Raw genomic sequence first — 13,217 nt, 5'->3', positions numbered from 1 at the left:
AAGGGGGTGTTCCGCGGGCGCGCGTTCCCCCCCAAAACGCATCCACGCTTCGATACCGTTCCGAGAGATGATCGCTCGTCCAAGAATCAGCCGAAACGAGTGGAAAGCGGCCGAGAGAGGAGCCTTTGGGCATGTCGCACCCTTTTCCCGCCCTGATCGACACCATGGACAGCATGAACTTCAGCTCGTGCTCCTCGAGGGAGTGGCCCAGGGACACCATGGCCGCCTCGAGCTCCTTCATGTCCATGACGCCGTCGCCCGAGTCGTCGTAGAGGCCGAAGGAGTGGGCCAGCTGCGCGACCTCCTCGTCCGTGTAGTCCTTGGCGATCTCCGGCGGCAGCGAGTAGGCCGTGACGCGCTTGCGCACGATCTTGTCGCCCACGCGTAAATCATCCAGCAGCCCCATGAACTCGTCGAAGTCGAGATGGTTCGAGCCGTCCGCGTCGTAGCGCTCGAAGACCTCCGCGACCTCGTCCGTCGGCAGGGGCACGCCGTGCTTCGCGAGGCACTCCTCGACGCCGTTGAAGGTCACGCCCTCGCCGCCGTGGTCCACGAGGGACCGCCACATGGTGTACATCTGGCGCACCTCGGGGCTCATGTCGTTGAGCTGCTGGGGCGACAGCGACATGACGCAGATGCGGCACGCGGGATTCGCGCAGCACGGCGGCAGCGGGATCTTCAGGTTGTTGTGCGGGTGCTTCGCCGCGCGGTTCACGGAGAGGCGGCTCGTCGCGATCCAGGCGCAGACGCCCGGGAACGTGCCGTGGCGGTGCTTGGACACGTGGAGGTCGCGGCCGCAGTGGCGCGCCTTGGCCGCGGCGACGTTCTCGTTCGGGAAGCACGCGGCCATGAGGCGCTTCACGTCCCGCTTCTTGACGAGGCCGTGGGCGAGGCTCCCGCCGATGGCGCGCAACGCGTCCAGCTCCGTCTCGGAGAAGGCGCAGACCGTGTGCGCGGGCAGGTACGTCGGGTCGACGCGCCGCGCGCCGACGGCGCCGAGCCGCGTCGCGCGGCGGTGGATGACGTTGTCGCGGCACCGCGCCCAGGGCGCCTGGACGACGCTGCCCTCGTTCGGCTTCTTCGGCGGGAAGCGGTTCACCATGTGCGGGTTCCAGACCTCGGCGGCGTGGCGGTCGCGCCGCGAGACGATGGGCGTCGGCGCCCAGTGCTCGAGCTGGATCATGGCCGGGCTCTTGATCTTGTCCCCCGGCGCGAGGTTCTTCAGCGTCGAGATGCTCGACGCCTCGCTGTTCACGGTTCGCGCTATCGCCGTCTCCGCGCCTTGTATCCCGGGGGCTGCCCCATCATCGTCGTTAGCCACGGCACGATCGACCTTTGCCCCCTCATGTTGAATGTCTTCCACGCGGGCAGCATGTGCCCATCGTCACTGAAGTCGGGGCAGCTTCGCTTCCAGGCGATGCTGCTTCTTCTCGGCGCGGTCGGGCGCGCGTCGTCCCTGGCGTCGTCCCAGAGCGACTGCCCCAGGTCGTCCGCGCGCGGCAACTGGACGTTCCGCGAGGGCCGGTGCTACCTCCTGTCGTCGTCGTCCTTCGACTTCGAGACGTGCAACGCGGTCTTCTGCGCGTCGTTCAACGCGACGCTCGCCTGCGCCCGCGACGGCGCGGAGAACGGCTTCCTCGCGCGGGACGTGGGCGGCGGCGCGCGCGCGTCGTGGCTCGGCCGCTACCAGCGGCCCGGCCGGCCGCCCGCGGAGGGCTGGAATCGCCAGAGCTCGTCGACCTGCGCGAGCACCTACGCGAACTGGAAGAAGAACGCGCCCGACGACTTCATGGGCTGCGCCGAGAACTGCGCCGCCATGGGCGTCGAGGGCGACGACCGCTGGGACGACGTCGACTGCGGGCGCGCCGCGCGGTGCCTCTGCGAGTACCCCGGCGCCCCGCCGGCGGACTACGCGCCGCCGCCCGTGGTGACGACCTGCGCCTGGTGGTCCCTCGGCGAGTATTTGTTCATCGTCAGCTTGTTCGGGCTCGCGGCGGGCCTCGGCCTCGTCGCGCTCGTTCTCAAGACGAACGCGCCGGGGGCCCCGGCGGGCGCCGCGAGCCCCATGGTCGGCCTCCTGCCCGCCGTGCGGCCGGGGGGCTACGTCCTCGTGCGCTCGGGCTTCGAGGGCGGCCCGCCGCGCGAGTCGGAGCACGTGCTCCGCCTCTGCCGCGTCGTCCTGCAGCTGCTCGTGTCCCTGACGGCGCTGAACGTCGCCATGAAGGTCGCGCTCTTCGTGTTGTTGTTGTACTACGTCGTCAACGTCGAGGTCTACGCCGCGGGCTTCGCGACGTCCGCGGCCGTCCTCGTCGTCTCCGTCGGCGCCGCGGCCGTCGGCGTCGTCGGCGTGCGGACGCGCAACGAGCCCAAGGTCGCGCGCTTCGGCTACCTCCACGCCTTCGCGTGCCTCAACGCGCTGCTCATCCTGCTCTGGACCGCGGCCCTCGGCGAGACGGCGGCGAACCTCGTCAAAAACCGCGGCCCGGCGCCCGAGCTCTTCTCGTCGACGTACCACGACCTCGTCTTCGACGCGACCTTTTTATTCGGCCACGCCGTCGTCGCGCGGGCCACGGCCCAGCTCCTCGCCGCGATCCGCGACCTCAACGCGCTCGACGGCCCCGACGGCCAGGGCTACCACCTCCAGGGCGACGCCGACGCGTACCAGCGGGACGACGACGGGGAGACGCTGACGCACCTCTAACTGTTTTTTACATGACGGCGCAGCCCTTCTTGTCCTTGTCGCCGGCCGCGGGCGGTGCGGCGGCGTCGCCGCCGTCCGCGGGGAGCGGGTGGACCTTGCCGTCGGGCCGCGGCGTCTCGCGCGGCGTCGGCGCCCTCGACGGCGCCTTCGCCGTGGCGCCGCCCGTGGCGTGGGCCCCGTCGTCGCCGGGCGCCGGCGCCGCGTCGAGGGCGTCGGACGCGACCATGGCCAGCTCCACGTCCTTCACCTCCTCGTCCTTGCGCCGCTGCTCCTCCGCGGCCGCGGCCGCGGCGGCCGCCGCGGCCTCGTCGAGCATTTTCGCGTGGAACGCGGCGCTCCGCGTGCGCAGGTCCGCCAGCGCCGCGGGCAGCGGGCGCCGCTTCGTCGCCGCCGCCGCGTAGCCCCGCGTCGCGGCGCCGAGCGCGTCGTCGGCCGCGCGGACGCGCGCGGCGATGAGGCGGCGGCGGAACGCGACGCGCCACGCGCGCGCGACCTTGCGCCCGTGGACGACGTGGGAGATGGCGTCGACGCGGTAGGCGCGGTCCCGCGCGTCGCGGTGGCGCGCGGCCTCCGCCGCCTCGTAGGCCCGGCGCATGGCGGCGTCCGCCGTCGCGTGCGCGTCGCGCGCGCAGCGCTCCGCGGCGCGGCCCGCGGCCTCGCGCGCGGCCGCGGCGGCCTGCGCGGCCTTCTTCAGCTGCTTCGCCTCGGCGGCGACGGACGGCGCGGACCCGTACTTGCGCTCCATCTCGAGGTCGACGCGCGCGAGGGGCCCGAGGAGCCAGGGCGCGAGGGAAGGGTCGTTGCGCCGCCGCGTCGGGTCCGCCGCGAGGCGCGCGTCCGTCTCCGCGTCGTCGTCGCCCGCCCGGAGCCGGTGCTTGGGCTTGAGCAGCGTCGGCGGCGCCTCGAAGCCCAGATGCCGCAGCGCGGCGTCGACGGCGCCGCGCGCGTCGCGCGCAGACGCCGCGAGGCTAAAGTCGTCGTCGCGCGCGACGCGCGCGGACGCGGCGTCGTCGACGAGGCGCGCGTAGAGCGCCCCGAGCAGCGCCCCCGCCGCGCGCTTCACGTCCATGCGCGGGTCGCGCCGCAGCGTCGCGACGCAGAGCGCGACGACGTCCTGCGGCGCGAGCCGCGAGTCCCGGAGCGCGCCCGACCGCGCCACCAGCAGCGCGAGCGCCCGGAGCCGCGCGGCCGCGAGGCGCCGGCTCGCGATGGGCCGCGCCGCCGAGTCCGCGTAGGTCTCGAGGTCGTCGAGACCGGCGACGTCGCGCGCGGCGCCGCACGGCGGCGCGGGCGGCAGCACGGCCGCGGCGACGACCGCGGCGCCGAGCCAGTGGAGGTTCGCCAGTTTCAGCAGCGTCTTCGTCGCCCGGCGGCTCGCGCGCTTCGCCGCCTGGGACGCGAAGGCGTCCTCGCCCAGGTCCCGCCGGCGCAGCCGCGGCAGGCGCTGCGCGACGAGCGGCAGCAGCCGCCGCAGCGCGACGAGCGCCTCCCGCAGAGGCGACCCCGTGGACCGCACGCCCAGGCGCAGCACCTCCCAGGGCCGCAGGTGCGCGTCGTCGTCGTCGTCGTCGCGCCGCCGCGGCGACGCGGCCGCGTCCTGTCCCGCGTCGATGAACCGGATCTCGTTCGGCTCGATGAGATTCTGCGAGTCGCGCGCGCTCCGGAACTTGACGTTGCGCTTCGCGCGGCCCTTGAAGACGTCGACCAGGAGCCGGTTCGCCGCGATGAAGACGTCCGCCGACGCGTCGGCGAGGCCCTGTTGCAAGAGCGTCACGAGCGCGGCGAAGAGGAGGCGCCGCCGCCGGAAGGGCGCGAGCTCCGGCGGGCCCGTGCCCCGGCCGCCGTCGTCCGGCGCGGCGCCGTAGCGCCGCGTGCGCTCCGCGTCGACCTCGAACAACGCCAGGTCGTCGGCCGCGGCGCCGAGCGCGGCGCCGTCGACGCGCGACGCGCCGTCGCGGACCAGGTTGAACACCTGGCGGCGCATGATCCAGTTGCCCTGGCACGCGAAGGCCAGGGCGAGGTCCCCCACGGCCGCGACCAGAGCCCGGTCCACGGCCCGGCACCGCGCGGCCCGCAGCGCGGCCTCGCCGCGCGCCGCGCCGGCCGTCGCCGCGTCCTCAACCAACACGACGCGCGGCGAGTCCTTCGCCGCCTCGTCGACGATCTTCACGCGCCGCAGGCCGCCGCCCGAGTCCTCGTCGACGCGCGCGTGCAGCAGGGCCGCCAGCGGCGGCGCGAAGAAGGGCCCGTCGCCGTCGTCGCCCGGCCCCGGCCGCGCGGCCGCGCCGAGCGCGCGCCGCACGGCCCACTCCTCGTAGCCCCCCGGCGGCGGCGGCGGCGGCGACAGGGCGACGGCGTGCATCTGGCCCAACGCGTCGGCGACGGCCCCGGCGTCCGCGATGTTCTCGCTGTCCATCCAGAGCACGAGACGCGACGACACGGTCTCGGGCCCGCGGAGCAGCCGCTCGACGGCCGCGCGCGGGTCCCCGTCGTCGCCGCCGAGGCGCAGCGGCACGCCCTCCAGCGGCTCCAGGGGCCGCTCGTCGAAGCCCCAGAAGCCGTCGGCGGAGAGCACGGGCAAAGCGGCGTCGAAGGACCCGCCGCCCGCGGGAAAGTGGCGCGCGCCGCCGTCGCCCGTGACGGACGCCAGGCCGTCGATGGTCGACGTCATCATCGACGCGTCCGTCAGCGTCATGTCGTTGGCGTCGGGCTCGCTGTCGGACCCCGCGGCCCCGCCGTCGCTCTCGTCGCTCTCGGAGTCGACGGGGTCCGGCGGCGCGAACGCCTCGTCGCCGTCCTTCGACGCGCGCTTCGCGCGGCGCCGCGCGCGGAGCTTCGCGGACGTCGCCACGTCGAAGACGGCGTCCGTCGCGTCGCGCCGCGTCTCCTTGGCCGCGCCCGACGCGTCGAGGCTCGCCGCGAGGTCGCCGTCGTCGCGCGACGCGTCGACGGGCTCCGCGCCGCCCGGCAGCGCGGCCGCCGCGTCCCGGCTCCAGGCGTGGCAGAAGACGGCGCCGCGCGGCGGCGCGGGCAGGTCGCCGTCGTCGTCGTCCTCGGGCCGCCGCGGCGAGAGCGGGTCGCGGCCCGCGCCGTCGCCGTCGTAGTCGTCGAGCGCGCGCCGCAGCACCCGCAGCCGCTCCTCCTTGAGCGCGCGGCCGCGGCGCTGCTCCGCCGACGCGCCGTCGAAGTCGTCCCGCGCGGCGCAGGCGCGCATCTCCTCGGCGCTCTCGCGCGCCTCCGCCGCGAGCGCGCGGCCCCGGGCCAGGGCCGCCTCGAAGGCGGCCGCGGCCGCGGCGCGCTTGGAGGTCTTCGCTCGATGGAGGCCCGTCTCCAGCGAGCGCAGCAGCGCGTCGTCGTCGGCGGCCGGCGGCGGCGTCGCGCGCGGCGTCCGCTGCGGCGGCGGATGCCGCTCGGGCGCGGCGGGGAAGAGCGCGCGCGAGACGGACGCGTCGCTCGACCGCCGCGCGGCCGCGCGGTCCGACGCGCGGCCGCGCGCGAGCCCCGCGACGACGTCCGCGGCCACGCCCGACGCGACCAAGGCCCGCTCCGCGTCGTCGAGCGCCTCCTTCGCGAGATCCGCGCCGCCGCTCCCGCGCGACGCCTCGAGGCGGCTCTCCGCGTCCGCGCCGCGGAGGAGGATCGCGGCGAGCGCGACGCAGTGCTGCCGCCGGCGCCGCAGCGGGAGCGGCGTCGCGCCCCAGGAGCCGCCCGGCCGCAGCGCCGTGAGCGGCTCGTGCACGACGAGGCGCACGAAGCGGCAGCGCCGCGCGGGCCGCGCCAATCGCGCGAGCTTCGCCTCGCGCTCCGGGCCGCCCCGCGCGGGCCGCCGCGCGTCCCGCCGCGCGTCGCCGTGGAAGTCGACGGCGCCGACGCGCGTGAACACGGCGTCGCCGTACTCGCCGCGCCAGCGCCGCCGCAGCGTCGCGAGCGCCTCCGGCTCGCGCGAAAAGTCGTCGCGCGGCGCCTCGCCCTCGCCGGACGCGACGTAGACCTCGACGCGCCGCGGCGCGAGCGACTCGTGCGCGACGAAGCGCAGCGCCTCCAGCGTCGCGTCGCCGACCCAGAGCCCGACCTCGACGGGGAAGCGGTGCCGCGCGTCCGACACCCAGCACCCGCCGCCGGGCTCCTCGAGGCACCGCGCCGGCGCCTCGGACGATTCGCTGCTGCAGTAGACGACGACGTAGGGGAGGGTCGCGGCCATCGGGCTGCGTCGCTCTTCGTCGAGACGCGCGCTGCGACGACGACGCCGCGCGGCGCGTCCCAGATTACGGGCTGGCTCCAGCCAACTGCCTTGTCGTCAACGTGCAGAGCATCAACGGCTTCACAAATCCTGGCATCGTGTCGCGCCTCGCGGCTGGGATCTGCGCACGCGTGAGCTCGGCGCGACCTCGGCGCCGCCGTCGCGCGGACCTCCTCGCGCGCGAGCCATGTACACGGCCCTGATCTCCCTCTGGGGCGTCTGGCGGAGCTTCAACGCCTTGAAGGCGAAGAGCGAGGCGGACAAGGTGCGCTGCCTGCGCTACTGGGTCGTCTACGGCTGCTTCGCCTTCTACGACGCCTACGTCGACTGGCTCGTCACCTGGGTCCCGGGCCACGCCCTCGCGAAGCACGGCGCGGCGCTCGCGGCGTTCCTGCTCCCGCCGTCCGCGGGCGCGACCGACTACGTCTTCTCCTACGCGGTGCTCCCGCTCGCGTACCTCGCGCGCCTCGGCGCGGAGCGGGGGCTCTTCCTCGTCCTCGCCTTCGGCCACGACGTCGTCACGCACCACGAGCGGCGCCGCAGCGAGCGGCGCCTGTCGCGGAGGTTGGAACAGGCCGACGTCGACGGGGTCGCGAAACCAAAGGACGAGGCCGCGACGGAGTTCGACTTTAAACCGAAGGAGGAGACGGAGTTCGATTCTAAACCGAAAGACGAGACGGAGTTCGATTTCAAGCCGAAGGACGAGGTCGCGACGGAGTTCGACTTCAAAGCGAAGGACGAGGTCGCGACGGAGTTCGACTTTAAGCCCGAGGACGACGCGGAGCTCGAGCCGAAGGAGGAAGCGGAGGATCCCGTCGAGGCGCCGCCGGGGCCGCCGGCGAAGGTGTCCGAGGAGCCGGCCGTCGAGGAGGAGGCGGTCGTCGAGGAGGGGCCGGCGGAGCCCGCCGCCGAGGAGGAGCCGCCCGTCGCGGCCAAGGAGGCGCCCGAGCCGGCGACCGGCGCGCCCAAGGCCGCGAAGCGGGCGGAGGCGCCGGCGCCCGCCCCCGAGCGACGGCCCGCCAAGAAGCCCGGTCCCCTGGCGGCGGCGCGCGCGTGGAAGCCGCGGGGCGTCGGCACGCCGCAGGCGCGAAGCGAGCCGGAGCCCAGGGCGACGCCGCCGTCGTTCCGCGCGGCGCCGGACCGCTTCGGCCGCGCCCGCGCGGCGCCGGCCGGCGCGAAGAAGCCGCCGCCGAAGAAGACGACGACGACGCGGCCGCCCTGGGGCAGCGCCGCGGGCGCGCGCGCCGGCGCCGCGGCCCGCGCGCCCGCGCCCGGGTCCGCGGCGGCCGCGCGCGCCAAGGCCCGCGTCGCCGCCGCGAGTCGGACGCCGACGAAATTTTCCCCCAAGGAGCCGGCGAGGAAGTCGATCTTCCAGTCCATGGCCGACTCCATGTCGCCTCGCCGCCCGACGCCCAGCGACTCCGAGAGCGACGCATAACGCGGCTTTGTGTGTGGTCATTTCTGCGTACGCTGGCCATTACGGGGGCGCGTCTAGTCGAAGAGCCCGCCGCCGGACTTGCCCTGGGCCTGGTCGATGTAGGCCGAGAAGTCGAAGTTGTCGTCGACGGCGGGCGGCGGCGGCGCCGCGGGCGCCGCGGGCGCGGGCGCGGCCGCGCGCGCCGGCGCGGCCGGCGCGGCGTCGAGGTCGCCGAGGTCGTCGAGCTTGTCGAGGACGCCGAGGTCGAGGTCCGGCCGCGCGGCCGGCGGCGGCGGCGCCCCCGCCCGCTTCACGTCGGACGCGCCGAAGAGCGAGTCGTCCGCCGCGAGGCCGCTGAAGTCCTCCTTCTCGAGGATCTTGCCCACCAAAAGGTCGTCGATCACCGCGTCGTCGCTCCGCGACCGGAGCACGACGCCCCGCGGCGCCCTCGCCTCGCCGAAGAGGTCCGCGTCGGCGTCGGGCGCCGGCGCCGCGGCCGCGCCGCCGAAGAGGCCCCCCGCGCCCGCCGTCGCGGCGCCGTCCGCGAGCGCCGCCGACGACGCGCCGACGGCCGGCGCGAGCGACGAGAAGTCGACGCCGAGGCCCATGCGCACGTCGTCGCCGTGCAGGTCCTCGCGCACGACGCGGTCGCTCGGCGGCGCCGCCGCCGTCGGCGCCGGCTTCGGCGGGGCGGCGGCGCCCTTGATGGCGACCTTGCTAAAGTCGAGCGCCCGCAGCTCGGGCTCCTCGGCCGCTTGGGCGACGGGCGCCGGGGCCGTCTTCGACGCGGGCACGAAGTCGTCCTCGAAGAGGGACGCCATGGGATCGTCGGAGAGGTCCACCTTCGTGCGCGCCGCCATGGTCGTCGTCTTCGGGCAGCCCCAGATCCTCGGGTGCGGCACCATTGGGTAAATGAATTCTGCAAGTCGGAGCCACGCCCGTAAAAACCAGTCAGCCAGTCGAGCGGTCGCCTCTGCACACAATTCCGCACGCGAAACATGACGCTCGCGACGCTCACGGCGCTGCTCTGCGCGACGACCGCCTCTGCCCTCGCGCCCGCGCCGACGCGCGCGCGCGCCGTCGCCGCTCCGCGAACGCTGACGTGTTTTGAAAACGGGGTGGCTTCTTCTCCTTCTTCGAGGCCCTCGATGGCCTCCGTTCCCACGAAGGAGCGGACCACGACGCGACCGCGCACGGCGTCGCCCGGCGGGTCGACGAAGCGCGGCCCGCAGCGCGACGACTACGCGTCCGCCGGAGGCTCGCCGTTCGAGTGGGCCATGGACAAGGACTCGACGCGCCGCGACGAGGACAACTTCCACATCCTCCTGCTGAACTCGACCTTCGCGAAGCCGCGCATGACCGTCCCCTACGCGGCGGGCGCGCTCTGCCTCGTGCTGGCCATGCCCGAGGACGACGCGATGGACCACAGCGACTTCGCGATGCAGCAGGGCTTCTCGTGTCTGGGCACCTGGCGGCGCGACGAGTGTCTGAAATACGCGGAGCAGCTCCAGGGCCGCGACCTGAGCGTGCGCGCCGTGCCCGGGGTCAAGGGCCGCCAGGCCTGGCAGGGCGAGCCCGCGAACGCGAGCCCGCAGAAGCTCCCGGCCAAATGAACGCCCCACACCGTGTAAAAGGGCTGGACATAGACGCTTACGCCGCCTTCGTCCGCACGCGGCGCTCGTCGTCGGAGTCGTCGGAGTCGCGCGCGCGCTTCGGCGCCTCGTCGTCCTCGTCCTCGTCCTCGTCGACGCGAAGGCCCTTGGCGTCGAAGAACGCGTACCGCTTCTTGAGGAGCGAGTGGACGTCCCAGGTGCCCTTCCAGCCCTTGGGCGCCGTGACCATGTCGCGCGCCGCGACCGTCACCGGCGCGCCGTGCTTCTCGGCGTCGTCGGGCGTGAGCGTCGCGCTGCCCTCGAGGACGTAGAACTTCTCCTCCATGTCGAAGGTCCAGGGGAAGCTCTTGCCGTAGGCGTGATGCTGCGACGGCGCGCCGGTCTTCGACGGGTCGCAGTCCCAGGTGCCCCAGGTCGCCACCGACGGCGGCTCGCCCGTGCAGCGCCGGCCGCCGAAATTGTGGACGACGGTGATGGGATGCTGTTTTGTTTTCTTCTTCGGCGCCATGCTTGCGTGTCGGCGCGCGGCGGGAAGCCCGCGCGTGTTGTCGTGCGGCGGGCTCGCTCTGCGGGCACCTTGTTGCCACCAGGTCGATGATGTCGATGGTGAACTGAGAAGTGAAACTTTTTAAGGCAAGGAAGGTCTTAACTCCGAACTCTCAGCCGGCGGACGTCGAGGACAAAACCGACACCCTGCTGCGGATCGGCTCCAAGGCCGCGCTGGCCGGCGACGCCGTCGTCGCCTGCGCCGGCGAAGGCGGCCTGCTCTCCGTCGCCAAGTCCCTCGCGGCCGCGGGCCTCACCAAGGTCCAGACCAACCGCCTCCGCCGCGCGCGGTCGGGCGCGTAGGTCGGACCGCCTAAGCTTCTCCGGTCGAACGTGGACACGGGCCCACGGGTGGGCGCATCGGCCTTCGGATCGCGCGCGCGGCGTTGGAATTTTCAAAAGTGCAACATTAGCCGCTGAAACCAATTGGCTGAAACAGGGAAATAGAAAAGCTGCTGGGATATTTGTCGATCATCATCACCCACCCGCGAACTTGGGGCTGGTCCCACGTCCTCTCGGCCACCATGGGGATGGAGAACCTGAAGCGGCGCCTCTACAACAAGATAAGCCCGCAGCGCAAACACCAGCTGGAGCAGGAAAATCGGCCCATCCAGAACGCAATCGAGAACGCCTTCACGCTCGGCCTCTACTGCCCGCGCCCCCCGCGTCCCGCCCCCCCCCCCCGCCCGCCCGCCGCCGAGGCCGCGCGTCCCGCGCAGACACCTTCGGCTGCCTCGTGCTCTGCCTCGGCCCGGAGCAGTTCAGCGTGCGCGAGGCGTGCTACTTCCTGACGGTGTCGATGACGACGGTCGGCTACGGCGACGTGTCGCCCACGACGAAGAGCGCGAAGCTCTTCATGATGGTCTACATCCTCATCGGCCTCGCCGTGTGCCTCCCCATCGCCATGGACGCCGGCGCCTACGTCCACACGCACCTCATGGTCTTCCTCATGAAACTCGCGGACAACAACCCGGACGACAACCGGAGCCCGCAGTGGGTCAAGGGCGTGCTCGCGGTGGTGGAGATCGTGCTGCCCATCCTGTTCGGCACGGGCTACTTCGTGATGACGACGGCGGGCGACGAGGAGTGCGCCTGGGGGAATCTCGACGCGCTCTGGTGGACGTTCATGACCGTGACGACGGTCGGCTACGGCGACCTGTCGCTCTGCCACCCGAAGACGGACATGGTCTTCCTCATCTTCTTCGTCCTCTTCAGCGTCGTCTTCGTCACCGCGGCCATCACGACGCTGTCGAAGCTCGGGGACGACATCCGCAAAGAGGCGCGCGAGGCGGAGCTGCTCGCGTCGTTCAACATCGACATGATCAAGGACCTCGACACGGACGGCGACGGCGTCGACAAGAACGAGTACGTCCTGGGCATGCTCGCGGCCATGGGCCACCTCGACGACGAGACGATCCTCAAGTACAAGCGGCAGTTCGACGAGTACGACGCGGACGGCTCCGGCAAGCTGACGAAGGACGACCTGGACCTCATCGACGCCAAATACAAGGCGTCGGCGGAGGCGAGCCGGAGCAAGGTCGGCCGCGACCTGTCCATGTCCGAGGCGCTCGAGCGCGCCGCGCTCCACGCGATCGACACCACCGAGGCGCTGATCGAGGGCGTCGAGGACAAGCTCGAAGCCGCGGAGGAGACGATCGTCAAGGCCGGTCAACGCATGACGGGCGCGAGCGAGGCCGACATCGTCGAGGCCATGGAGAAGAAGAAGGAGCGCAAGGCGCGGAAGAAGGAGCGCAAGGCGGCGAAAAAGCGCGCGGCGGCCGCGGCCGACAACCGGGCCGCCGACGCGTTCTGCTGCCTGAACCCCGAGATGCCCGCCGACGACGCCGCCGCGCGGGTCTAACACCGATGTGCTTAGCGGCCCCGCCGCGCGTTGAGCCACGCGGACGCGCGCGGCGTCGCGGCGAGCACGACGGGCAGCCGCGCGAACTCGATCCAGCCGTTGAGCTCCATGGCGATGAACGCGTTGATCAGGTCCTTGGACAGCGGGCCGTCCTGGATCCAGGTCAGGTCGTAGGGGATCCGGAGCTGCTCCGCGCCCCACAGCACGAGCTCGGGGCCGTCGACGCCCCCGACGGTCAGCGCGCCCATGAGCGGGACGAAGGTCGCCGTGTACGCGACCGTGTAGACCCCGGCGAACGCGACGCCGTGCTCCCGAAACAGGGTCCGGATCTTCTCCCACTTCGACGGCGCCGGCGCCGGCTTCTTGTCGCCCTCGCCGCCGGCCGTCGCGAGGCCGCGGCATGGCTGAAACGGCGGCCATCGATGCGTCGTCGGCGCGCATCGACGCGCGCGGACGCCGCGCGGCCGCGCGACGCGCGCGAAGCGCAGTGCTGTGTGCCGCAGCATGCGCTTCAAGCACGCGGGAGGCGCGAGAAGCTGCGACAAGTAGCTATAGCGGCGGCAAGCAAGCCTTGCCCTCGGCTCTTGAACAACCTCGTTTTTGCCTGAAACCGGCGAGTTCGGCCAACCTCGGCAGCGCCTTGCGCGCGCCGCCCCGCGCCGCGCCCGCCCCATAGCTCGGTCGAGGCCGTGTCTGAGGGCCCCGACGCACCTTGGCTCGCGCAAAACGGCGCCGTTCGCGCCGAGGAGCGACGATTCACGAAATTCGCTGCACGCGTCGTCGCCGCGCGATCCGCCGCCGCGATCGGCAGTCGGCGCCCCCCGCGCCCAAAAAAATAG

General features: G+C 73.2%; 3 protein-coding genes across 3 annotated transcripts; 1 reads left to right on the top strand and 2 right to left on the bottom strand.

The window, feature by feature from the left end:
• Window positions 1-2,708: 2,708 nt before the first annotated feature.
• AURANDRAFT_67076 (hypothetical protein) lies at window positions 2,709-6,902 on the bottom strand (the record flags this gene model as incomplete). The annotated part of the gene is made up of 1 exon (XM_009042428.1): window positions 2,709-6,902. One exon carries the CDS (start codon window positions 6,900-6,902, stop codon window positions 2,709-2,711), a length of 4,194 nt encoding a protein of 1,397 aa, XP_009040676.1.
• A 1,530-nt stretch (window positions 6,903-8,432) lies between these two features.
• AURANDRAFT_67075 (hypothetical protein) lies at window positions 8,433-10,479 on the bottom strand (the record flags this gene model as incomplete). The annotated part of the gene is made up of 2 exons (XM_009042427.1): window positions 8,433-9,246; window positions 10,013-10,479. The coding sequence occupies 2 exons, from the start codon at window positions 10,477-10,479 to the stop codon at window positions 8,433-8,435; spliced, it is 1,281 nt and encodes a 426-aa protein (XP_009040675.1).
• Window positions 10,480-11,041: 562 nt separating this feature from the next.
• On the top strand, window positions 11,042-12,378 carry AURANDRAFT_67074 (hypothetical protein; the record flags this gene model as incomplete). The annotated part of the gene is made up of 2 exons (XM_009042482.1): window positions 11,042-11,183; window positions 11,237-12,378. The coding sequence occupies 2 exons, from the start codon at window positions 11,042-11,044 to the stop codon at window positions 12,376-12,378; spliced, it is 1,284 nt and encodes a 427-aa protein (XP_009040730.1).
• Window positions 12,379-13,217: the final 839 nt, after the last annotated feature.

This window comes from Aureococcus anophagefferens (assembly GCF_000186865.1).
Source record: "Aureococcus anophagefferens unplaced genomic scaffold AURANscaffold_31, whole genome shotgun sequence".
In the NCBI taxonomy this organism is placed as follows: domain Eukaryota; class Pelagophyceae; order Pelagomonadales; family Pelagomonadaceae; genus Aureococcus; species Aureococcus anophagefferens.
Note: the sequence above shows the minus strand (reverse complement) of the source record. Positions and strands in the feature narration are given on the sequence as shown.